We start from the raw sequence: 25,354 nt of genomic DNA, 5'->3' as shown, positions 1-25,354 counted from the left end.
TTTAATCAAATCAAACTTTATTTTCCACATGCACCAAATACAAGCGTAGACTTTACTGTGAAATGCTTACAAGCCCTTAACCAACAGTGCAGTTCAAGAAGAAAATATTTACCAAGTAGGCTAAAATAAAAAGTAACAAGAATAACGATGCTATATACAGGGGGCACCAGTACTGAGTCAGTGTGCAGGGGTACAGGCTAGTTGAGGTGTTTAAGTCAGGTAAGTCATGAACTTTAGCTAGTCATGCTCTGGACCATCTGTAACTGCTGCACTACCAGTATATAAGGACAGTCTGCATCATTCTTCATTAACAGATCAGACAGGTTTAGATACTGAAATGTATTGGAAAACATTTATCCATATTCCATACAATTAAACAGCGGTTCCATACAAACACATATACTGTACAGCCTGGCTCAGTCCATGCCCCTCCTTGAATAAACATGTTGTACTCAGTATATTAACTTAACACACACACACACACTGTAATGTCACTGAGAGTGCCTGGTTAGACCTCACACACACCATGGCTGCCTGCTAAACCAAATACACTGGCACCAGAGATCAGCTGCATCTGGAATTCTCCTTTGTTTGAATTCTCAATTTCAAGTCTGTACTGTAACGTCTTCTAGGCTGCTGAGACATAGACCTGGCTAGCCAGGGTGTTAGCTAGTCTCCTCCAGCTTTGGGCGAGCTGATCTTGTTCCTCAGTGGCTGGACCCGAACCCCTGTGTTCCGACCAGGCTGTCTGATTCCACCTCGATAGAGACCACGTGGTGGCCAGGAATCATGGCTAACCCCAGCACTCTGGGCTCACCCTGGGAGAAGGAGTCTGATGCAGATGCAAGTAGGACACACACAAAATATATTTTTAAAATGAACATGTACACAGTGTATTAACGGCAATGTTACTCTGTTACAAAGCAGAATATGGATATGGTGTTCACTCCGGTCCCAGAGAGCTATAAGGTTTTTACAGCAAATAAACTAAGCAATACATTTGCTAGCTGAATCGGGTTTGTTAGTGCTGGGTTTGGACAAAACCCTGCACCCACTGCTCTGCAGGAACAGGGGTGAGTAGCAGTGAGCTTACTAGAGTATGTGGGCTTAGCCTAATAAGTACTGTCGTAACCTGAGGATTTGAGGAACTCCTGAGCGGACCCCAGGATGACGTTGCAGTCTCTGTCTGTGCACAGGAACAGTCCCACCAGTGTTCGTCCATCTGTCATTCTGATTCTCATGTTTTTGTTCAGCAGGCTCTCCAGCTTCTGCCGTGCTCTGGAGGAGTAAGATGACAGTTCGCCCCGCCCCTAGAAATAGGGAGAAATTAGATGATAGGACTATACTTGTAACGGAAGCATAATGGTGATACTGGGTGCATCTCAACCGTCTAAAGTGGCTTGCTCTCTTTGTAGCCTATACTTGTTAAACTTCCCCTTGGCAAGGTTGACAAGGAGACACGACTTTCAAACACTTTATTTACCTAGCTCTGGTCCATGTGCATACAGTGGATGTGCAAGCAGATCGTAGTGACGGATGCGCTTGGACCAGAGCTAGTTTGAAGGTAAGCAAAATGCTCAACATGTGTTTATTTGTATTTTGAAGAGATGACAGCTTGTACATACAGAGAAGTTTATCGGCACTATAGCAACATCTTTACTTTGGTAACGAAAGTATATTGAAGTCAGTCACGAGACAAAATCTGAGAAATCCTCTATGAAGGAAATGGAACGACGTTAACTTTAGCCCTTGATCATGACTCTCAGTTCCATTACATATAAGGCATCTTCCGTATGGGGAAGCTTTGTTACGAGCCCCAACACTCAGTCTGAACATTAACACGCATAGCTTGCGGTACGGTTTTGGAAGCATAAGGACTTTATCTTTCATATCAGCAACAAAAAAATACATTGATATACACCTTTTATAGGGTTCCTACATGGCCATACATCCATGTTACAGAAGGTGTTTACGGAAGACAGAAGGACCATCAGTGTTAATTAGCATGTTCTGAACACCCGTGTTTAATGGAAGAAGGCTGCCAGAAACGTATTGTCACTGAAAAATACTGTTGCCTGCAACTTTGATAAAGCCGGTTAAAAAAGTGTACAGCATCAACTACATCAAACACAGTTTTCATGTGTTTGCTGCCATTCCATCTGCTCCGTTAAGGACAATATTATGAGCCGCCCACTCAGCAACTTCCTGTGTTGTACAGTAATAGTACATTTTGCCTTTGTGAAATTATTTTTGATGTGATATGAAAGTAAAGGGCTTTATGTTTCTAGAACCGTATCGCAAAAGATAATCGATTTACGTTTAGCTGAAGTATTTGGCTGTCAGAGCAAGTCTATCTTTGGAAGAAAAAAAACACAAGGTCCTTAAGGAGTAATGTTAACGGTCGGCTCCTTAAGAGTACATCTTGGGCTACTTTAGCTTAGCTAGCTAGTGGATCCAACTTGCCCACGAAATGTATGGATCAGCTATGCACGCTCTCCTTTCAGTTTGGCAAAGTGAATATTATGTATTAGAAGTGTGTCAAATACGACATTATTAAATATATATCACCCCTACATGAGTTGATGGACCATTTTCTTCAATCATTGTTGCCATTCCACCCTTTCTTGATCGTATTTTTCTTGAGGAATTATTTCACTGTTGTACAGCCGGAAATTCGTTAGGGAATACGATGCATTGTGGGTATTGTAGTATGCAATGTAGGTAGGTGAAGCCAGAGGTTTGGTAAAACTTTGCACCTATTTGGTTTTGGAGCATTTAATGGATCATTCAGTTAGATCCTATTAAATTACAAAGTATTGTCATGCTTAATTATATAATAAAATTGGTCAAATGTGTGACATGATTTATTGACTGTGCAACCACTTGTGTGAGATTCCGCAAAGCTGATTTCAGTGTCGTGCTGTCTTTGCCAGACGCTTCCGTGGTTACCACAGTAACGGAGCTCCAGCTGTTCGTGTGTACACTTGTTGATACAATAGCGAGTGAGCTTGCACATAAACAATATACGTTACTTGTTATATCTCTGACATATGCTCAGTTGTTACATTTTACATTACCTTTTATAGCTCTACATAAATTGGGTCAATTTGCGGAAGTAATACAAATGCGGCCAACAAAGTATTTCACCCCAACAGAGGTGTCCCTTCATAACACCCTTGGCGACCTGTGGGTGTCATACCTGGGCAAGGTGTACGACTTGACACCATTGGTGAATGAATTTAAAGGTAAGTTGTCAAATACAAATAGGCTATTAGGTTACAACAGTTTAATAAATAACACACTTTTTTTCAGGGGATGTACTTCTGAAGCCTATCATTGAGTGTGCAGGAAAGGACATCAGCCACTGGTTTGACCCAAAGACAAAAGATGTGAGTGAGAAAATAATCAGACTTCTATCAAGAATGTTACATATTTGTCTTTCTTTTTCATTATATTGATGATGAGTAGGCAAATTCCCCATTTGTATTTTCAGATTCTGACCCACATTGACCCACTATCTGGGTGTGTGAAATACTACACCCCTAGGGGGCGCTTTGTGCACGTGCCCCCTCCCTGCCCTCGTACTGACTGGACCAATGACTTTGGGCGACCCTGGTGGAGAGATACGCAATATGAGGTGGGACTACTTTCTGTCAAGACCAGGTGGATCCGCATCATCAACACCCTCACATCCCAGGAACAGGGTCTGGAGGTAAGTCATCCTTATTCTGATGTATACATGTGTTATCATACTAATCTCACATAGCAAGACACCATCCCCTGGCAAGTGGGGCTAGTGTCATACATAGATATCATAAATGCTGCATGCATGTATTATACATATGCTATAGATATGCACACATCATACTGACATCATTCTGCACACATACATGTCACCTTCACGCATACATGCACCATTTATACGTAACCATTATGCATACTATTGTAGCTGTTCATGCCTTATCCTCCCACCTCCCCCTCAACCGCCTTACCAGCAAAGCATTGTCAGCATATCGCAGTAGCAGTCTATTAGGAGTGTATCCACTCATCTGGCACTGTTTCACACATACTGCGTAATATCACTGACTGGAACACAGGTGCTGTGTCTCCCTTACTCTGTGTTTCACTGGCTGAATAAAATATGGGTTACCACACTGCACTCTAGGGAGCCCTGGCCTGTATGTGACTAGCTTCCAAAGGGACCAAAGGGGCACTGGGAGGGGGAGTGAGTAGCACAGTAGTGCAGTGTGTCACTGTCAAGCGCTGGGGGGTTTCTGAGCAAGTCCTGGCTTGGTTCGCTCATTCCCCCCGCAGCCTACACAAACAAACACACAACACAACACGCTCGCACCCACAGCAGAGTACGCCTCTCCTCTCCAGCGCGGTGGGAGAGCAGGCTTTCCCACCAACCTGCCCCAGCTGGCACTAGTAGTCTTCTACTGGGCCAGAAGCTTAGTGTGGGTGCTCCACGCTCCACACAGTCAGACACATGCTCTCTCTCTCTCTGATACAGTCACAAATACTCACGCACACACCACACACAAATTCTCTCTTTCTTTTTCTCATACACTCTCTCCCTCGCACACAATCTCTCCTCCTTTCTCTTTCACCCTGCCCCCCCCCCCCCCCCCCCCCCCCCCCTCTCTCTAGTGGTTCTTAGCAAGTGTGCCCATTGCACCCTGCATAAACAAATTATTTTCTTATTTTTTTTGTTGGCTCCTGGAAGCCAAGCTAGAGTGGTTTAACCGCCAGTTGCAAGACATGCCCATAGACCACAGAATGGGTTTCAGGGGGAAATGCAATGGAAAATACATATATATTTTTACTATTGAAATACAATGGCTGATGACAATGACTGATCATACCTATAGGTTCTAGATCTGAAACAGCTGCAACAGATTTCAGCTGCAGTCAATATATCCCCTGGGAAGTCAGGAACATGGGTTGGAAAACATGGGTTGGAAAAGTAAAATCATTTTAAAAAACTGCAACTTCTCCCTCCTCTCTCTCTTTTCCCAGGTGTGTTCCGAGGAGACCTTGAATGAGATTCTCCAGCGCTACCTCCGCTACAACTCTCACGCCGCCAGCTACACTTGGAAGCACGACTGTGTCAACCTGGACATGAGTAAAACGCTGGAGGAGAACGGCATCCCCGACGAGGACGAGGACTTCTACAACACACGCATGGACCGCGACCTCTTCTCCCAGTCCATCTGCCTATACTTCAACGACGACCTCACTGAACTTTGACCCCATATGTAAGGATGTTAGAAAATGGTGGTGAGCAATATGAGCAGACAATCTATTAAAATGTTGACTCACAAAATACATTTTCTGTATGTGTTATTTGTTAGCGTTATATTATTGTTGTAGCAATTTTATTATAGCCTATTTAACACAAAAAGGACTTGAACTGGTAACCTCACAATTAACCTGTTCCTTTCCTTGTCATTCTATCCCAGTGTCATCCTTTTGTCATTCCTTCAAAGCTTCTTGCATCTTTACAGTAGGCCTACATAAATTCATGCCAACATTTTACATAAAATAGCATGGTAACCATGGTAATTGTTTATGTGATATTCAACAGCACCTTTGTGGCTCTGCTGGGTTAAGATTTCCAGTTGTACAGAATGTGCAGGAAACCAAATCTACTATAACAGTAGCAATATCAGGTTTAGTCAGTCTGATATATAATATCAAATCAAATTTTATTGGTCACATACACATGGTTAACAGATGTTATTGCGAGTGTAGCGAAATGTTATCCATAGTTCTATTAATCAGTGACCTGACATTGTTATCAATATCTAGGCTATTTATCATTATTCACAATTATACACAATTATACACAATTTTACTCTAAAATGTGCATACTGTATGTATGTATGTCTGACCATAGACCCCTTTATCAAAGCTGGGCTGCCTGAAGGGAGACCAACCATTGTCTGACTACTAGAGGTTCCCATGGCCTTACTGCCACCCATATCAAAGGGACTCTAGTGAAAGTGTGCAATATGATTTTCAAATGTATCCTCTTTCATTTGAATGCTTTCAGAATGTAAAAAATAGATATATTCGATATCTATTATTATTATTATAATAAAATAATCTCCAGTTGAAAAAAATGCCCGTTTGCACATTGCATAGATTTTTCTCCCTACCACAAGTGGTTAATTTTTAAGCAATCCAATCTGATGTAAATCTGGGCATGGCTGCAGCAGATTTTCCCAACCCCCCCACTCTCAAGTTCCCTCCCCGACTCTCTCTCTCTCTCACACGTATCATTTTATACCACGGTGGGGGCCTTTAAGATTATTAAAGTGGCCATATTTGATGGATTTGTATCGCGTTTTTCAGTGCAGAAAGGGACTTTTGTTGCGTGTGATCTTGAGACAGTTAGTTGGGATGGCTGATCATGGGGGGCAGTAACATTACAAGCAGTCAAACACCCCCTTTCTTGTTTCTTGTAACAATGTACATGTTTTTTGAGGAGGGAGGGGTAAACGGAGAGAGGCAGAGAGAGAGAGAGAGAAAAGAAGATGGGGGGGGGGGGGGGGCGTTCTGCAATAATATAGTCCGCCATTTTTTATGTAAGGGGATTTTTCTTATTGGGGGGGTTGTTAAAAAATAAATATAAGAGCGGCCATCTTTGTTTCCCTGCCTTGTAGTGTAAAATATTCCAAAACGGCCCCCACTTTTTTTCTGGTGTCGATTTGAATATTAAATAAATATCATAATTCCGGAAGGTTTCTGATTTCGAGGAAGGAGCCGATGACATGAATATAATGTCCTCTCCTCTCCGGTCCTGTGAGGAAGACCAGGGCATGTTGGTTAATTCCGAGGGAGTAGATTTTGATGAAGAAGACGAGGACGACGGAGATCTAGACGAGAACGCAAGCGACATAAACTCGCCGGCGGCGCCTCGAGAAACTGCAACACTAGCCGCGCCAGGTAGGCTATATTAGCTACAGTCGAAAGAGACACTGGCGAAAGACTCGGGAGCGCGCACACAAAATAGAAACACATACATTTTTTTTAAAGTACGCCAGGACACCCTGTGCCGCTCATCTCAATAGTTATCCGTTGCTGCAATATAATTAGTTGCGTGCCCGTTGCTCCAAATGATAGCGCAGCTTTGGAACAGAAAGAGTTGAAGACTTCCAATTTATAAACAATTCCACAAAGTTGATCCTCCTCAACGTTGCTTTTCATCCTGACAATGCTGCCATATTCATAGATGTAAATAATATCTCAATGTTAATAGGTCGATGTGAAGTGTACAGCTCACGACATCACTGGCAGAAAACATGGACTCTCCAGCAATAAGCTTTCTGATTGTGATCTTTAGAATAGTGCTGGGATGTCTGTTCCCGAGGCGTGAGCGTTAAAACCGGATGATAGAGTAAGTGCTGGTATGACAGTGTAAATAAACTTGCCTCCTACCCCATGACGGTCTCCACTGTCATACTGACAGGGACGGTTCATGATAGGACACCGACACTACTCCCAAGTTCTGAATATAACCGTTATGTGTAGCCTACAGGGCTATTGTTCCCACTCTCTTTTGATGTCATAGCAGACTAACACATGTAACACGTAGGCCTATAATACACAAAGCCTAGAAACTATACTGTGAAGCCTAATTAAAGAAAGGACTTGCCTACAACAATTTCATGTGAAAAATACGATCAACAGAAATCTTATTTTACTCCAAATAAATTTATTTTTGAGGGATTACAGATTTGGCCTAGCTGGTTCCACACCAAAGAACATGTTTACATTATTTTGCAGTTCATGTTAATTAATACAATTACATTAATTTGCATGTATTCAACAGTGACATCAGATATTGCAGATCATGATTTTGGGGGTATTCAACAAGGGACATTTTAGCATCACTCTGAACAACTAGCCTAAACTATGTCGCCTGTCTCGAGACAAGAGCCGCGTATCAATTAGTGCGCTTCCCGCAGCGTCTCTAAACCCCCCGCGACATGCGCTGGCGGCTGTTGTGGTCGGGAACCAGGTGTTGGAATTAATTGCGGGGAAGTAGGGTAGGGAGTCGTTTCAGTTCATCCTATAGAGACAGACTGGCTTGCGGCCTCAGAATCACCGAGCCCCGCGTGATGCTAATGCCGCCCCTGGCTGCACTCTGCAGCAGAAATATGCGGAGACCTCGTCTGGGCGCGCGCTGCGTGTTGTCGCCCACCAACAAAGACAAACCATTAAATCGAACTAATTTCTACCAAGTGCAATGGCGGCCGCAAGCGACAGTTTTTTTGGTGATGTTTTCCCCCATCTCTTCATCCCCCTGACAAAGCACATGCTTCACTCTCTCTCACTCTCCAATAGGGTACAGTCTCACTTTTTGCCAGGGGAAAAACTTGAATACAGGGATGAATGGCTCATTATCACTTATTGACCCTCAAAACGTGGGATGTCGTGTCTTCGAAATAAATCTATTACATGTTTGATTTTATTTTATTTTCCCAATTCATTATTGTGGAAATATATATTGCTATGGACATAACGTTTTAGAAGCCCTAAAGCACTGTGTAACATGTAGCCAACATAAGGCCTTACTTTCATATGTCTCAGCCTCACATTTTCAATGCCACCATGAACAACATTCTTGTGTTTTTGTGAGGTGTTCATTAACAGATAAGCCAGATATGGATTTGGTTTTCACTGAACTGATACAAAGCAGCTGTCAATCCCACTTACCAGTCAAACTGTCACAATTCAGTCAATCTCATAGGTTGTGTTAAGACACTATACTCTCCCATATGACACATTTGGTGTCAACGCACACATGACAGTGTGTTGGTGAGAGGCTTTTGTTGTGCTTAATTGTGTTCAGAAGAGATTAGATCGACAATTCAAAGCCTTCAATGATGATTATAGTCAATATGATTTAGTCACATCTCTCTCTTTCTCTCTTCCATCCCCCTCTCCTCGCTTCAATCCCCAGTAGAGGAAGAAAGGGAAGCATCAGACAGGGCCAGTCTAGGGAGGAAGAAACGAGGGCCCAAGAAGAAGGAGACAAAGAAGAAGGAGAAAGAGAAAGAGGGAAAACCGGTTAAAGCCAAAAAACGGAAAAAGATTGTAAGCCTCTCGATCATTACGGTCCATCAACCGCCATACATTCTGATGACACGTCATTCTATTTCATTTGCTTAATTGAAGTCATAGAACAAAAAACTATCTGTGACATTACATATTGATTTAGCATCCTCATCCTCTCTTCTGTTCTTTCTCTTTTTCTCACTTTCCCCTCTCTCCCCTTCTTTTCTCCTCTCCTCCTCTCAGGAAAGTGATGTAGAGAGAGACTCGGAGCGAGAGAGAGATTATGGTGAGAACTCCGACAGCGCAGCGAGTGACTTCTCTGGCGAGAAAAAGAAGAAGAAGAAACACAAGGAAAAGAAGGAGAAGAAAACCAAGAAGAAGAAAAAAGATGATGAGGACAGCACGCACGAGGAGACAACAAAGGTAAGAAGAACACAACAAGAAAGTGCTATAGTTGTTGTTTTGCTTCATTTTTTTACACATTCTGATGGCTAAAAGTCTTCAAGCTCTCTGACTGGTTGTTTCTCTCCTGCAGCCAATAGAACAGAAGACGTCGGCCCAGCTGGCTATGGACTGGGGTCTGGAGGATGTGGATCATACATTCACTGAAGACGATTACCGCACACTCACCAACTACAAAGCCTTCAGCCAGTCCATGAGGTACAGTTGGCCTGCTGTAGTGATTGACAGTCAGTGAGATGACTCAATGAGTTATTGTTTATTTCAGTTGTCTAGTTCACTACCAACCGTGGAACAATTCCCTCCATTCACAATCCCTCAGAAACAACCATTTCTAGTTCAAGTTTATTTTCAAGTTCAAGATTATTTGCCACACTGTTCAAAATCAATTGTCATTACTGTTCTGTACATCAAACACTCAGCTCTTCTTCCTCACCTGCCTCTTCATCTTCCCAGGCCCATGATCGCCAAGAAGAACCCTAAGATCCCCATGTCTAAGATGATGACCATCCTGGGGGTCAAGTGGAGGGAGTTCAGCTCTAACAACCCCTTCAAGGGCTCCGGTGCTGCAGCCGTGGCAGCTGCAGCCGCCGCCGCCGCCATTGCCGTCGCCGAGCAGGTCTCCGCGGCAACCCCATCCCCGGAGCCACCTCCACCCCGGAAGCAGCCCCAACCCCCACGGCCGCCCCCCCTGCCACCACCCCCGCCTCCCCCGCTCCGCAAGGCCAAGACCAAAGAGGGCAAAGGTCAGAGGATGAGAGAGAAGGGTGGAGTAGTGGAGTGTGTCATGTATAGCAAGGACTGATTGAATTGAAATGGAATTGGTCCCAACTTCTAGTCTGGACCCTCAGACATGTTGTAGCCCTGATCAAGGGTTTGGGTAATAGTCGACTAATTTAATCTGGTGTGCCAGTTTAGGGCAAGAACAAATATGTGAAACGTCTGAGGACCCCAAGGAGAGGTTTGGGAAATCCCACACTAGAGCACTAGTAGAAATCTTGACTTCATTCTGTCCCTGTTTCTCAGGCCCTGGGTATAAGAAGAGTCGCAGTAAGAGTCCTCGTGTTCTGGCTGAGAGGAAGAAGGCGGTGGCAGCAGCAGTAGCGGCTTCAGTAGCTAAAGCCAAGAAGATGTCCCCCATACGCATAAAACTGGGGGCCTTAGGCAACAAGAGAAAGAAGAGCAGCTCTGTAAGTATTATAATGCTGGGAATTTGGATATAAAGATGTGCGGTGTAGGCCAATGTATGTGGGAGCATGCTGGTGTATGAGAGGCGACAGATCGGTGTTTCTCTCCTCTCTCTATCTCTCTCTCAATTCAGTTCAGTTCAATTTAAGGGCTTTATTGGCATGGGAAGCATATGTTTACATTGCCAAGGCAAGTGAAATAGATAAACAAAAGTGAAACAAACAATAAAAAATTTACAGTAAATGTTACACTCACAAAAGTTCCAAAAGAATAAAGACATTTCATATTTCATATTATGTGCAAATAGTTAAAGTACAAAAGGGAAAATAAATAAACATAAATATGGGTTGTATGTACAATGGTGGTTGCTCTTCACTGGTTGCCCTTTTCTTGTGGCAACAGGTCACAGATCTTGCTGCTGTGGTGGCACACTGTGGTATTTCACCAAATAGATATGAGAGTTTATCAAAATTGGGTTTGTTTTCAAATTCTTTGTTGGTCTGTGTAATCTGAAGGAAACATGTGTATCTGATATGGTCACACATTTGGCAGGAGGTTAGGAAGTGCAGCTCAGTTTCCACCTCATTTTATGGGCAGTGTGCACATAGCCTGTATTCTCTTGAGAGCCAGGAGCAAGGCTTTGCTCACTGAGTGTGTACATAGTCAAAACTTTTCCTTTTATTTAGGGTCAGTCACAGTTGTCGCTGTGCAGGGCCAAATTGTCTCTGTTTAGGGCCAAATAGCATTCTAGGTTGCTCTGTTCTTTCCAATGTGTCAAGTAATTCTCTTTTTGTTTTCTCATGATTTGGTTGGGTCTAATTTTGTTTCTGTCCTGGGGCTCTGCAGGGTCTGTTTTTGTTTGTGAACAGAGCCCCATGACCAGCTTGCTTAGGTGACTCTTCTCCAGGTTCATCTCTCTGTAGGTGATGGCTTTGTTTTGGAAGGTTTGAGAATCACTTCCTATTAGGTTGATGTAGATGGCTCTTTTCTGGATTTTAATAATTAGAAGGTATCGGTCTAATTCTGCTCTGCATGCATTATTTGGTGTTTCACATTGTACACAGTGGCTATTTTTGCAAAATTCTCTCTCTCTCTCTCTCTCTCTTTCTCTCTCTCTCTCTATATATATATATATATAATGTAATGACAACAAGCTCAGTGCGATGATGCTGTGACACACCGCCCCAGACCATGATGGACCCTCCACCTCCAAATCGATCCCGCTCCAGAGTACAGGCCTTGGTGTAATACTCATTCCTTCGACGGTAAACGCGAATCCGACCATCACCCCTGGTGAGACAAAACCGCGACTCGTCAGTGAAGAGCACTTTTTGCCAGTCCTGTCTTGTCCAGCGACGATGTCTGGTGAGGACCTGCCTTACAACAGTCCAACAAGCCCTCAGTCCAGCCTCTCTCAGACTATTGCGGACAGTCTGAGCACTGATGGAGGGATTGTGCATTCCTGGTGTAACTCGGGCAGTTGTTGTTTCCATCCTGTACCTGTGATGTTCAGATGTACCGATTCTGTTCAGGTGTTGTTACTCGTGGTCTGCCACTGCAAGGACTATCAGCTGTCCATCCTGTCTCCCTGTAGCACTGTCTTAGGCGTCTCATAGTACGGACATTGCAATTTATTGCCCTGGCCACATCTGCAGTCCTCATGCCTCCTTGCAGCATGCCTAAGGCATGTTCACGCAGATGAGTAGGGACCCTGGGCATCTTTGTTTTGGGGTTTTTCCGAGTCAGTAGAAAGGCCTCTTTAGTGTCCTAAGTTTTCATAACTGTGACCTTAATTGCCTACTGTCTGTAAGCTGTTAGTGTCTTAACCACTGTTCCACAGGTGCATATTGATTAATTGTTTATGGTTCATTCCACAAACATGGGAAACAGTGTTCAAACCCTTTACAATGAAGATCTGTGAAGTTATTTGGATTTTTACAAATTATCTTTGAAAGACAGCGTCCTGAAAAAGGGACGTTACTTTTTTTGCTGAGTATATACAGTGCCTTGCGAAAGTATTCGGCCCCCTTGAACTTTGCGACCTTTTGCCACATTTCAGGCTTCAAACATAAAGATATAAAACTGTATTTTTTTGTGAAAAATCAACAACAAGTGGGACACAATCATGAAGTGGAACGACATTTATTGGATATTTCAAACTTTTTTAACAAATCAAAAACTGAAAAATTGGGCGTGAAAAATTATTCAGCCCCCTTAAGTTAATACTTTGTAGCGCCACCTTTTGCTGCGATTACAGCTGTAAGTCGCTTGTGGTATGTCTCTATCAGTTTTGCACATCGAGAGACTGAAATGTTTTCCCATTCCTCCTTGCAAAACAGCTCGAGCTCAGTGAGGTTGGATGGAGAACATTTGTGAACAGCAGTTTTCAGTTCTTTCCACAGATTCTCGATTGGATTCAGGTCTGGACTTTGACTTGGCCATTCTAACACCTGGATATGTTTATTTTTGAACCATTCCATTGTAGATTTTGCTTTATATTTTGGATCATTGTCTTGTTGGAAGACAAATCTCCGTCCCAGTTTCAGGTCTTTTGCAGACTCCATCAGGTTTTCTTCCAGAATGGTCCTGTATTTGGCTCCATCCATCTCCCCATCAATTTTAACCATCTTCCCTGTCCCTGCTGAAGAAAAGCAGGCCCAAACCACGATGCTGCCACCACCATGTTTGACAGTGGGGATGGTGTGTTCAGCTGTGTTGCTTTTACGCCAAACATAACGTTTTGCATTGTTGCCAAAAAGTTCAATTTTGGTTTCATCTGACCAGAGCACCTTCTTCTACATCTTTGGTTTGTCTCCCAGGTGGCTTGTGGCAAACTTTAAAATACACTTTTTATGGATATCTTTAAGAAATGGCTTTCTTCTTGCCACCATTCCATAAAGGCCAGATTTGTGCAATATACAACTGATTGTTGTCCTATGGACAGAGTCTCCCACCTCAGCTGTAGATCTCTGCAGTTCATCCAGAGTGATCATGGGCCTCTTGGCTGCATCTCTGATCAGTCTTCTCCTTGTATGAGCTGAAAGTTTAGAGGGACGGCCAGGTCTTGGTAGATTTGCAGTGGTCTGATACTCCTTCCATTTCAATATTATCGCTTGCACAGTGCTCCTTGGGATGTTTAAAGCTTGGGAAATATTTTTGTATCCAAATCCGGCTTTAAACTTCTTCACAACAGTATCTCGGACCTGCCTGGTGTGTTCCTTGTTCTTCATGATGCTCTCTGCGCTTTTAACGGACCTCTGAGACTATCAAAGTGCAGGTGCATTTATACGGAGACTTGATTACACACAGGTGGATTGTATTTATCATCATTAGTCATTTAGGTCAACATTGGATCATTCAGAGATCCTCACTGAACTTCTGGAGAGAGTTTGCTGCACTGAAAGTAAAGGGGCTGAATAATTTTGCACGCCCAATTTTTCAGTTTTTGATTTGTTAAAAAAGTTTGAAATATCCAATAAATGTCGTTCCACTTCATGATTGTGTCCCACTTGTTGTTGATTCTTCACAAAAAAATACAGTTTTATATCTTTATGTTTGAAGCCTGAAATGTGGCAAAAGGTTGCAAAGTTCAAGGGGGCCGAATACTTTACCAAGGCACTGTATCTAACTCAATCCCTTCCTCTCAGAGTGGTGATGATGTTGATGAGGAGGACTCGCTGCAAGAGGACTCCAGTGTCCACAGCTCCTCGGTCCGCTCCGACAGCTCCTCCCGGGTCAAGAAGAACAAGAGAGGACGCCCGGCCAAGAAGAATAAGAAAAGTAAACAAAATGTTCCATAAAAAAAGGTTATAAACTCTGAATCTGTCTGACTTATGCTCAGCATGTGATGTGTCTCTGTCTTTTCTCCTTCTCCCTCTCTCCCACCCCTCTCTCTTATCCCCCTTCCCTTTTCCCTCCTCATTTTTCCCTCCCCATTTTCTCTCTCTCTCTCTCTCGCTCTCTCTCTCTCTTTTCTCTCTCTCTCTCTCTCTCTCTCTCTCTCTCTCTCTCTCTCTCTCTCGCAGTGCTGGATGAGGGTGAGGTGGAGGGGGATGGTTATGAGACAGACCACCAGGACTACTGTGAGGTGTGCCAGCAGGGAGGGGAGATCATTCTGTGTGACACCTGTCCTAGGGCCTACCACCTGGTCTGTCTGGAGCCTGAGCTGGAGAAGGCCCCCGAGGGCAAGTGGAGTTGCCCACACTGTGTGAGTACCGTACCGTAATCCTCAAAGTTGGTGTTAATAATCCTCAAGTCTGCCTATTTGACTGATTGTTTATGTCAGCATTACAGACCGAGCTGCGTGCAATGCTACTGTTAGTGTGTACTCTATTCACAGTGAGCTTTCGGAAAGTATTCAGACCCCTTGACTTTTTACACATTTTGTTACGTTCCAGACTTATTCTAAAATTGATTAAATTGTTTTTTCCCCCCCTCCTCAGTCTACACACAATACCCCATAATGACAAAGAAAAAAATGTTTTTAGGTATTTTTGCTAAATAAAAAAATGTCAAAACCCGTAAATATCACATTTACCGTTGAAGTCGGAAGTTTACAGACACCTCAGCCAAAGACATTTAAACTCAGTTTTTCACAATTCCTGACATTCCTAAAAATTCCCTGTTGTAGGTCAGTTAGGATCACCACTTTATTTTAAGAACGTGAATTGTCAGAATAATAGTAGAGAGAGTGATTTATTTCAGCTTTTATTTCTTTCATCACATTCACAGTGGGTCAGAAGTTTACATACACTCAATTAATATTTGGTAGCATTGCCTTTCAATTGTTCAACTTGGGTCAAACATTTCAGGTAGCCTTCCACAAGCTTCCCACAATAAATTGGGTGAATCTTTGCCCATTCCTCCTGACAGAGCTGGTGTAACTGAGTCAGGTTTGTAGGCTTCCTAGCTCGCACACACTTTTTCAGTTCTGCCAACAAATTTTCTATGGAATTTAGGTCAGGGCTTTGTGATGGCCACTCCAATACCTTGACTTTGTTGTCCTTAAGCCATTTTGCCACAACTTTGGAAGTATGCTTGGGGTCATTGTCCATTTGGAAGACCCATTTGCGACCAAGCTTTAACTTCCTGACTGATGTCTTGAGACGTTGCTTCAATATATCCACATATTTGTTTTGCCTCATGATGTCATCTATTTTGTGAAGTGCACCAGTCCCTCCTGCAGCAAAGCACCCCCACAACATGATACTGCCACCCCCGTGCTTCAAGGTTGGGATGGTGTTCTTTGGCTTGCAAGCCTCCCCCTTTTTCCTCCAAACATAATGATGGTCATTATGGCCAAACAGTTCTATTTTTGTTTCATCAGACCAGAGGACATTTCTCCAAAAAGTACAATCTTTGTCCCCATGTGCAGTTGCAAACCGTAGTCTGGCTTTTTTATGGCGGTTTTGGAGCAGTGGCTTCTTCCTTGCTGAGCGGCCTTTCAGGTTATGTCGATATAGGACTTGTTTTTCTGTGGATATAGATACTTTTGTACCTGTTTCCTCCAGCATCTTCACAAGGTCCTTCACTGTTTTTCTGGGTTTGATTTGCACTTTTCGCACCAAAGTACGTTCATCTCTAGGAGACAGAACGCGTCTCCTTCCTGAGCGGTATGATGGCTGCGTGGTCCCATGGTGTTTATACTTGCGTACTATTGTTTGTACAGATGATCGTGGTACCTTCAGGCGTTTGGAAATCGCTCCCAAGGATGAAAAAGACTTGTGAAGGTCTACAATTCTTTTCTGAGGTCTTGGCTGATTTCTTTTGATTTTCCCATTATGTCAAGCAAAGAGGCACTGAGTTTGAGGGTATGCCTTGAAATACATCCACAGGTACACCTTCAATTGACTCAAATGATGTCAATTAGCCTATCAGAAGCTTCTAAAGCTATGATATAATTTTCTGGAATTTTCCAAACTGTTTAAAGGCACAGTTAACTTAGTGTATGTAAACTTCTGACCCACTGGAATTGTGATACAGTGAATTATAAGTGAAATAATCTGTCTGTAAACAATTGTTGGAAAAATTACTTGTCATGCACAAAGTAGATGTACTAACTGACTTGACATGTTAACATGACATTTTTGGAATGGTTGAAAAATGAGTTTTAATGACTCCAACCTAAGTGTATGTAAACTTCCGACTTCAACTGTACGTAAGTATTCAGACCCTTTACTCAGTACTTTGTTGAAGCACTTTCGGCAGTGATTACAGCCTTGAGTCTTCTTAGGTATGACGCTGAAAGCTTTGCACACCTGTATTTGGGGAGTTTCTCCCATTCTTCTCTGCTGATCCTCTCAAGCTCTTTCAGGTTGGATGTGGAGCGTCGCTGCACAGCTATTTTCAGGTCTCTCCAGAGATGTTTGATCAGGTTCAAGTCCGGGCTCTGGGTGGGCCACTCAAGGACATTCAGAGACTTTTCCTGAAGACACTCCTACGTTGTCTTGGCTGTGTGCTTAGGGTCGTTGTCCTGTTGGAAGGTGAACCTTTGCCCCATTCTGAGGTTCTGAGCGCTTTGGAGCAGGTTTTCATCAAGGATCTCTCTGTACTTTGCTCTGTTCATCTTTCCCATGATCCTGAATCGTCTCCCTGCCGTTGAAAAACTGAGTGGCTTTCAGCTTGCCACTCTACCATAAAGGCCTGATTGGTGGAGTGCTGCTGAGATGGTTGTCCTTCTGGAAGGTTATTCCATCTCCACAGAGGAACTCTGGAGCTCCGTCAGAGTGAACATCGAGTTCTTGGTCACCTCCCTGACCAAGGCCCTTCTCCCCCGATTGCTCAGTTTGGCCCGGCGGAGTCTTGGGTTCCAAACTTCATCCTTTTAAGAATTCTGGAGGCCACTGTGTTCTTGGGGACCTTCAATGCTGCAGAAATATCTCTGTACCCTTCCCCAGATCTGTGCCTCAACACAATCCTGTCTCTGAGCTCTATGGACAATTTCTTCGACCGTATGGCTTGTTTTTTGCTCTGACATGCTCTGTCAACTGTGGGACCTTATACAGACAGGTGTGTGCCTTTCCAAATGATGTCCAATCAATTGAATTTACCACAGGTAGACTCCAATCAAGTTGTAGAAAAATCTCAAGGATGATTCATGGAAACAGGATGCACCTGAGCTCAATTTCGAGTCTCATACCAAAGGGTCTGAATACTTATGTAAGTAAGGTATTTCAGATTTTTTATTTTATACATTTGCAAACATTTCTAAAAAAAAACAGTTTTTGCCTTGTCATTTTAGGGTATTTTTGATTTAATACATTTTAGAATAAGGCTGTAATGTATCAAAATGGGTATGGATAAAGTCAAGGGGCCTGAGTACTTTCTGAATGCACTGTAAGGTATCATCAGACATGTAAACCCTACCGATGATGATAATGGATCAAATTATTTTATTTACTTATTACTTCCCCATACACTCTTCTCATGTCCTCCTCCTGTCCTCCTCCTGTCCTCTTGTCCTGTCCTCCTCCTGTCCTCCTCTTCTCCTCTCCTGTCCTCCTCCTGTCCCCCTACTGTCCTCCTCCTGTCCTCTTGTCCTGTCCTCCTCCTTTTCTCCTCTTCTCCTCTCCTGTCCTCCTCCTCTTCTCCTCTCCTCTCCCGTCCTGTCCTCTTCCTCTTCTCCTCTCCTGTCCTCCTCCCCTCCTCTTCTCCTGTCCTCTTCCACTCCTCTTCTCCTCTCCTGTCCTCTTTCTCTCCTCTTCTCCTCTCCTGTCCTCTTTCTCTCCTCTTCTCCTCTCCTGTCCTATTCCTCTCCTCTTCTCCTGCAGGAGAAAGAGGGGATCCAGTGGGAAGCGAAGGATGAGGACTTTGAGGAGTTTGAGGAGGAGAGTGAGGACATGGTGGTACCAGAGGTACCTGGGGTTGGACTGCTGGTAGGACTGGAGGAAGAGGAGGATGACCACATTGAGTTCTGCAGGGTCTGTAAAGATGGGGGGGAACTATTGTGCTGTGACACCTGCACTTCCTCCTACCACATCCACTGTCTCAACCCGCCCCTGCCTGAGATCCCCAACGGAGAGTGGCTGTGTCCACGCTGCACTGTAAGTCTTGTTTGTTTATCATTATGTGCACAATGCCACATTATGTGCACAATGCCACCAAATGCAAAATGTCCACATTGTGTGGACAATAAAGCTTTCCTATTGTATTCTATTCAATCTACTCTACTTTACCTTACTCTAATTTATTCTGATTCTGCATTTTCGTCTTCTACACCCAGTGTCCTGCTATCAAGGGCAGGGTGCAGAGGATCCTCCACTGGCGATGGGGCGAGCCCCCCGATCCTGTACCCGTGCCTCCCGCCCCCGATACCCCTCCTGATGCTCCTCCGCCACCCCCCATGAAGGGCAGGGCTGAGAGGGAGTTCTTTGTCAAGCTGACTGGACAGTCCTACTGGCACTGTACCTGGATCACTGAACTGCAGGTGAGAGGGAAATAGAGGGAGATGAGAGGAAAGGGAGAGAGAAGTAGGCAGGGAGGGAGGGAGAGAGAGAGAGAGTGAAACAGTTGGAGGAGAGGCTGATGTAATGATATGAAAAACGACAAGACGCTTAGCATGCAAGTATCCTACACACTTCCCTTCCTTGTTTTCATTCAACACATTCTCTCTTTCCTCCATCTATTCCTCTCTTCTTTTTTCTCTTCTTTACCATCCGTCTAGCTGGAGATCTTCCACTCTGTGATGTTCCGTAACTACCAGAGGAAGACAGATATGGAGGAGCCTCCCAGTCTGGACTATGGGTCGGGGGGAGAGGAGGAGAGTATTAAGAGTGAGAAGAGGAGGCTGAAAGACCCAGACTATGCTGCCCTGGATGACAAGTTCTATAAATACGGCATCAAGCCTGAATGGATGATGGTCCACCGCATCATCAACCACAGGTACGTGTGCATGTGGGGATGGGGGGGGGGGGGGGGAGCGGGGTTGGGGTGTGTGAGATGGGGGTGGGTGGGTGGGCGGGGTGTGTGTGTATGTGTGAGGCGGGTGTGTGTGTATGTATGTGTGTGTGTGCTAGTTTATTATTGTGTGCAGTTCTGTCCATAATGTGTGTGTACGTGTGTGTGTGTACGTGTGTGTACGTGTGTGTACGTGTGTGTGTGTGTGTGTTTCCCAGTATGGACAAGAAAGGGATATACCACTACCTGGTCAAGTGGAGAGACCTGACCTACGACCAGTGCACATGGGAGAGAGACGATCTGGAGATGCCAGAGTTTGTCATTCACAAGGCCAACTACTGGGCACACAGGTACTGGACTAGTGGACTGGCCAAATGGCATCCATGTTGGCACTTAACACTACTACAGTGAATCTGTCTTAATAATGTCAGTGTCAACATGGTAAACGTCACAGTTCTACATCACAAACCAAGTTTGGCAAACCTTGTATGCTGTTGTAAATAGCTCAGGGACACTGGATTGATGCTTGATAGATTGATTGATGGATCAATTGATTGATTGGTTCAGGGATGAGGTGATGAAGGAGGCCCCAGACATGCCGAGGAGGATGAGGAGGATGAGGATGGAAGAGAGTGAAGACCCCCACAGATCACCTGTCAACGACGTGAGTTCTGATTGGCTCACTCACTCTGTAACGGCCACATCTATTGGTCGTCATTCCGGTAGCCGATCAACTCTCACTACCAAGTCAAAACTCTAGTGTCATTCTGTACAATGATGTCAATGATGTTTATCTCCATTTTTCCCCCCTTACATCACCATCCCTCTTTCTCTTTATCTTCCAGCCTACGATAAAGTACGAGGAGCAGCCAGACTTTGTGACGGCGACGGGGGGCACTCTGCACCTCTACCAGCTGGAGGGACTCAACTGGCTGCGTTTCTCCTGGGCACAGGGCACTGACACCATCCTGGCAGACGAGATGGGGCTGGGCAAGACTATCCAGACCATCGTCTTCCTTTACTCACTCTTTAAAGAGGTAGGACGGCACCGTTAGGAGCCCTGTGTTCTCTGTGCTATGCAAATTCCCTCTTGAGTATCATGTTGTCATTTTAATAGAATAATAAAGTATTCTATTCATCTTTGTATAAAAAAAATCTCTCCTACCCTCTTCCCCCCACCAAGGGCCACACTAGGGGCCCGTTCCTGGTGAGTGCCCCCCTCTCCACCATCATTAACTGGGAGAGAGAGTTTGAGATGTGGGCCCCTGACTTCTACGTGGTGACCTACACAGGAGACAAGGACAGCAGAGCCATCATCAGAGAGAACGAGCTGACCTTCGACGACACGGCCGTACGGGGAGGGAGGAAAACCTTCAAACTGAGGGTGAGGACGGACGGGAGGGAGGGAGGGGAGGAGGGGGCAGAGGAACGACATGAGAGAAAGCTCAGATCTGTTCATCCCATCTTCTAAAAAAGAAAAAAATCAAATATCTGCTTCTGTTTCTCTCTGTCCCTCTCTCCCCTCTCTATCCCCCCTCTATCCCCCCTCCTCTCTCTCCCCCCTCTATCCCCCCTCCTCCTCTCTCTCCCCTCTCTATCCCCCCTCTATCCCCCCTCCTCTCTCTCCCCCCTCTATCCCCCCTCCTCCTCTCTCTCTCCCCTCTCTATCCCCCCTCTATCCCCCCTCCTCCTCTCTCTCCCCTCTATCCCCCCTCCTCCTCTCTCTCCCCTCTCTATCCCCCCTCTATCCCCCCTCCTCCTCTCTCTCTCCCCTCTCTATCCCCCCTCTATCCCCCCTCCTCCTCTCTCTCTCCCCTCTCTATCCCCCCTCTATCCCCCCTCCTCCTCTCTCTCTCCCCTCTATCCCCCCTCTATCCCCCCTCCTCCCCTCTCTATCCCCCCTCTATACCCCTCCTCCTCTCTCTCTCCCCTCTCTATCCCCCCTCTATCCCCCCTCCTCCTCTCTCTCTCCCCTCTCTATCCCCCCTCTATCCCCCCTCCTCCTCTCTCTCTCCCCTCTCTATCCCCCCTCTATCCCCCCTCCTCCTCTCTCTCTCCCCTCTCTATCCCCCCTCTATCCCCCCTCCTCCTCTCTCTCTCCCCTCTCTATCCCCCCTCTATCCCCCCTCCTCCTCTCTCTCTCCCCTCTCTATCCCCCCTCTATCCCCCCTCCTCCTCTCTCTCTCCCCTCTCTATCCCCCCTCTATCCCCCCTCCTCCTCTCTATCCCCCCTCTATCCCCCCTCCTCCTCCCTCTCTCCCCTCTCTATCCCCCCTCTATCCTCCCTCCTCCTCTCTCTCTCCCCTCTATCCCCCCTCCTCCTCTCTCTCTCCCCTCTCTATTCCCCCTCTATCCCCCCTCCTCCTCTCTCTCTCCCCTCTCTATCCCCCCTCTATCCCCCCTCCTCCTCTCTTTCTCCCCTCTCTATCCCCCCTCTATCCCCCTCCTCCTCTCTCTCTCCCCTCTCTCTCCCCCCTCTATCCCCCCTCCTCCTCTCTTTCTCCCCTCTCTATCCCCCCTCTATCCCCCCTCCTCCTCTCTCTCTCCCCTCTCTATCCCCCCTCTATCCCCCCTCCTCCTCTCTTTCTCCCCTCTCTATCCCCCCTCTATCCCCCCTCCTCCTCTCTCTCTCCCCTCTCTATCCCCCCTCTATCCCCCTCCTCCTCTCTCTCTCCCCTCTCTATCCCCCCTCTATCCCCCCTCCTCCTCTCTCTCCCCTCTCTATCCCCCCTCTATCCCCCCTCCTCCTCTCTCTCCCCTCTCTATCCCCCCTCTATCCCCCCTCCTCCTCTCTCTCTCCCTTCTCTATCCCCCCTCTATCCCCCCTCCTCTCTCTCTCCCCTCTATCCCCCCTCCTCCTCTCTCTCTCCCCTCTATCCCCCCTCCTCCTCTCTCTCTCCCCTCTCTATCCCCCTCTATCCCCCCTCCTCCTCTCTCTCTCCCCTCTCTATCCCCCCTCTATCCCCCTCCTCCTCTCTCTCTCCCCTCTCTATCCCCCCTCTATCCCCCCTCCTCCTCTCTCTCCCCTCTCTATCCCCCCTCTATCCCCCCTCCTCCTCTCTCTCCCCTCTCTATCCCCCCTCTATCCCCCCTCCTCCTCTCTCTCTCCCCTCTCTATCCCCCCTCTATCCCCCCTCCTCTCTCTCTCCCCTCTATCCCCCCTCCTCCTCTCTCTCTCCCCTCTATCCCCCCTCCTCCTCTCTCTCTCCCCTCTCTATCCCCCTCTATCCCCCCTCCTCCTCTCTCTCTCCCCTCTATCCCCCTCCTCCTCTCTCTCTCCCCTCTCTATCCCCCCTCTATCCCCCCTCCTCCTCTCTCTCTCCCCTCTATCCCCCCTCCTCCTCTCTCTCTCCCCTCTCTATCCCCCCTCTATCCCCCCTCCTCCTCTCTCTCTCCCCCCTCTATCCCCCCTCCTCCTCTCTCTCTCCCCTCTATCCCCCCTCCTCCTCTCTCTATCCCCCCTCTATCCCCCCTCCTCCTCTCTCTCCCCTCTCTATCCCCCCTCTATCCCCCCTCCTCCTCTCTCTCTCTCCCCTCTATCCCCCCTCTATCCCCCCTCCTCCTCCCCTCTCTCCCCCCTCTATCCCCCCTCCTCCTCTCTCTCTCCCCTCTATCCCCCCTCTATCCCCCCTCCTCCTCTCTCTCTCTCCCCTCTATCCCCCCTCCTCCTCTCTCTCTCCCCTCTATCCCCCCTCCTCCTCTCTCTCTCCCCTTTCTATCCCCCCTCTATCCCCCCTCCTCCTCTCTCTCTCTCTCCCCCTCTCTATCCCCCCTCTATCCCCCTCCTCCTCTCTCTCTCTCCCCTCTATCCCCCCTCTATCCCCCCTCCTCCTCTCTCTCTCCCCTCTATCCCCCCTCCTCCCCTCTCTCTCCCCCCTCTATCCCCCCTCCTCCTCTCTCTCTCCCCCTCTATCCCCCTCCTCCTCTCTCTCTCCCCTCTATCCCCCATCCTCCTCTCTCTCTCTCCCCCCTCTATCCCCCCTCTATCCCCCCTCCTCCTCTCTCTCTCCCCTCTCTATCCCCCCTCTATCCCCCCTCCTCCCCTCTCTATCCCCCCTCTATCCCCCCTCCTCCTCTCTCTCTCCCCTCTCTCCCCCCTCTATCCCCCCTCCTCCTCTCTCTCTCTCCCCTCTATCCCCCCTCCTCCTCTCCAGAGAGAAGCCCCTATAAAGTTCCATGTCCTGTTGACGTCCTATGAGCTGGTGACGATAGACCAGACCTCCCTGAAGTCTATAGACTGGGCCTGTCTAGTGGTGGACGAAGCCCACCGCCTCAAGAACAACCAGAGCAAGGTAGGCTGCACCTGTTTGGTTTTGTGTGTGTGCGTTTGTACTGTTTTTAACTTTGGCCAATCAGATCACGTCTCTCTGTTCCTACTCCCCCGTCCTACACGCAGCAACTCAAGAAGGAGACACCAACACAGAGAATAGTGAGGCGCTGGACAGAGGAGGCAGACTCAATGCTGCAGGACTGTTTTGAGAATACTGATTGGAATACGGTCAAAGCTTCATCCACCCAGGACTCATCCATCAACATTGAGGAATATACATCGTCAGTCACAGGCTTCAATAGGAAATGTGTTGATGATGTTGTACCCACAATAAGAATCCAGACATACCCCAAGCCGCTGGTGTAGTGGAGGGTATACGCAGGTATATGCCATATACCCACTTATTCTTCAGTGGGCATTGCTGTATACTCACTTCTTAATCACCAGAAGCTCCATTCCACGTTATACTGATTGAGGACATCTAGTTGAAGGCGTAGGAAGTGCTTCCAGATCTCAATCTTATTTGCAAGTGGATAGGCGATGACTTAAAATTAGACATGTATTCAGAATTTCACTTCCTGTTTGGAAGATTGCCTGCCCTATGAGTTCTGTTATACTCACAGACATAATTCAAACAGTTTTAGAAACATCAGTGTTTTCTATCCAATAGTAATAATAATATGCATATATTAGCAATCTAGGACAGAGTAGGATGAAGTTCACTATGGGCACGCAATTCATCCAAAGTGAAAATACTGCCCCCTATCTCCAACAAGTTTTAAGCAGGTTACCTTAGTGTTCTTGGGCACAGGGACTATGGTGGTATTACTGACTCAGACAGGGAGTAGTTGAACATGTCAGTGAAGACATTTGCCAGTTGGTCAGGTCATGCTCGGAGTACACATCCTGGTAATCCGTTTGGCCCTCCGGCCTTGTGAATGTTGACCTGTTTAAAGGTCTTACTCACATCGGCTGCGGAGAGTGTGATCTCACAGTCGTCCGGAACAGCTGAAGCTCTCATGCATGTTTCAGTGTTATTTGCCTCGAAGTGAGCATAAAAGTTATTTAGCTCGTCTGGTAGGCTCTTGTCACTGGGCAGCTCTCAGCTGTGCTTCCCTTTGTAGTCTGTAACAGTTTGCAAGCCCTGCCACATCCGAAGAGCGTCTGAGCCAGTGTAGTACGATTCGATCTTGGTCCTGTATTGACGCTTTGCCTGTTTGATGTTTTGTTGGAGGGCATAGCAACATGGGTGACTAACATGATTAGGATGATGCCTTTGGCTGCTAGACAATGAAACAAAGTTGAAAGAAAACCAATAGAACACATATGAGGAAGTCTTTATAAAAAATAATTGCCTTCCCGTTTCTATGGTGGATTTTGGCTACATGCTACTTTGAAGCAAGGTAAGACATGCCTCATAATATGAAGTAAAACCAATTAAGGAACAGGTCAAATATAGCGATGCTAATGAAAGGC

General features: G+C 46.2%; 3 protein-coding genes across 6 annotated transcripts in view; 2 read left to right on the top strand and 1 right to left on the bottom strand.

Moving 5' to 3' along the window:
• Positions 1-2,703, bottom strand: LOC110531706 (N-alpha-acetyltransferase 38, NatC auxiliary subunit). Of its 2 annotated transcripts, none has more exons than XM_021615037.2 (3): positions 2,575-2,703; positions 1,133-1,310; positions 1-832 (listed from the first exon to the last, which is right to left on the bottom strand). In XM_021615037.2, exons 1-3 carry the CDS (start codon positions 2,611-2,613, stop codon positions 708-710), a joined length of 342 nt encoding a protein of 113 aa, XP_021470712.1. In that variant the 5' UTR covers positions 2,614-2,703; the 3' UTR covers positions 1-707. The 2 variants fall into 2 exon arrangements, with proteins under 2 accessions (XP_021470712.1, XP_036843428.1); XM_036987533.1 differs by having other exon boundaries at positions 2,569-2,672.
• On the top strand, positions 2,663-5,328 carry LOC110531705 (cytochrome b5 domain-containing protein 1). Its single transcript, XM_021615036.2, has 4 exons — positions 2,663-3,245; positions 3,313-3,389; positions 3,494-3,712; positions 5,020-5,328. The coding sequence occupies exons 1-4, from the start codon at positions 3,125-3,127 to the stop codon at positions 5,248-5,250; spliced, it is 648 nt and encodes a 215-aa protein (XP_021470711.1). The 5' UTR covers positions 2,663-3,124; the 3' UTR covers positions 5,251-5,328.
• A 1,266-nt stretch (positions 5,329-6,594) lies between these two features.
• LOC110531704 (chromodomain-helicase-DNA-binding protein 3) overlaps positions 6,595-25,354 on the top strand; it is a 53,297-nt gene continuing 34,537 nt past the window's right edge. For 2 of the 3 annotated variants that reach the window (XM_021615035.2, XM_021615033.2), the window contains exons 1-16: positions 6,595-6,951; positions 8,972-9,105; positions 9,310-9,489; positions 9,602-9,726; positions 9,982-10,271; positions 10,552-10,715; positions 14,361-14,493; positions 14,739-14,920; positions 18,483-18,755; positions 18,935-19,138; positions 19,376-19,593; positions 19,827-19,958; positions 20,176-20,272; positions 20,454-20,645; positions 20,792-20,992; positions 23,763-23,900. In XM_021615035.2, the coding sequence (XP_021470710.2) occupies positions 6,777-6,951; positions 8,972-9,105; positions 9,310-9,489; positions 9,602-9,726; positions 9,982-10,271; positions 10,552-10,715; positions 14,361-14,493; positions 14,739-14,920; positions 18,483-18,755; positions 18,935-19,138; positions 19,376-19,593; positions 19,827-19,958; positions 20,176-20,272; positions 20,454-20,645; positions 20,792-20,992; positions 23,763-23,900 (2,838 nt within the window). In that variant the 5' untranslated portion in view covers positions 6,595-6,776. The remainder of the gene's footprint in view (positions 6,952-8,971; positions 9,106-9,309; positions 9,490-9,601; positions 9,727-9,981; positions 10,272-10,551; positions 10,716-14,360; positions 14,494-14,738; positions 14,921-18,482; positions 18,756-18,934; positions 19,139-19,375; positions 19,594-19,826; positions 19,959-20,175; positions 20,273-20,453; positions 20,646-20,791; positions 20,993-23,762; positions 23,901-25,354) is intronic. The other variant, XM_021615034.2, reaches the window with a different exon arrangement.

The sequence above is a fragment of the Oncorhynchus mykiss genome, chromosome 9, assembly GCF_013265735.2.
Source record: "Oncorhynchus mykiss isolate Arlee chromosome 9, USDA_OmykA_1.1, whole genome shotgun sequence".
In the NCBI taxonomy this organism is placed as follows: domain Eukaryota; kingdom Metazoa; phylum Chordata; class Actinopteri; order Salmoniformes; family Salmonidae; genus Oncorhynchus; species Oncorhynchus mykiss.
The sequence above is the reverse complement of the archived record's forward strand: the minus strand, read 5'-3'. Positions and strand labels throughout refer to the sequence as shown.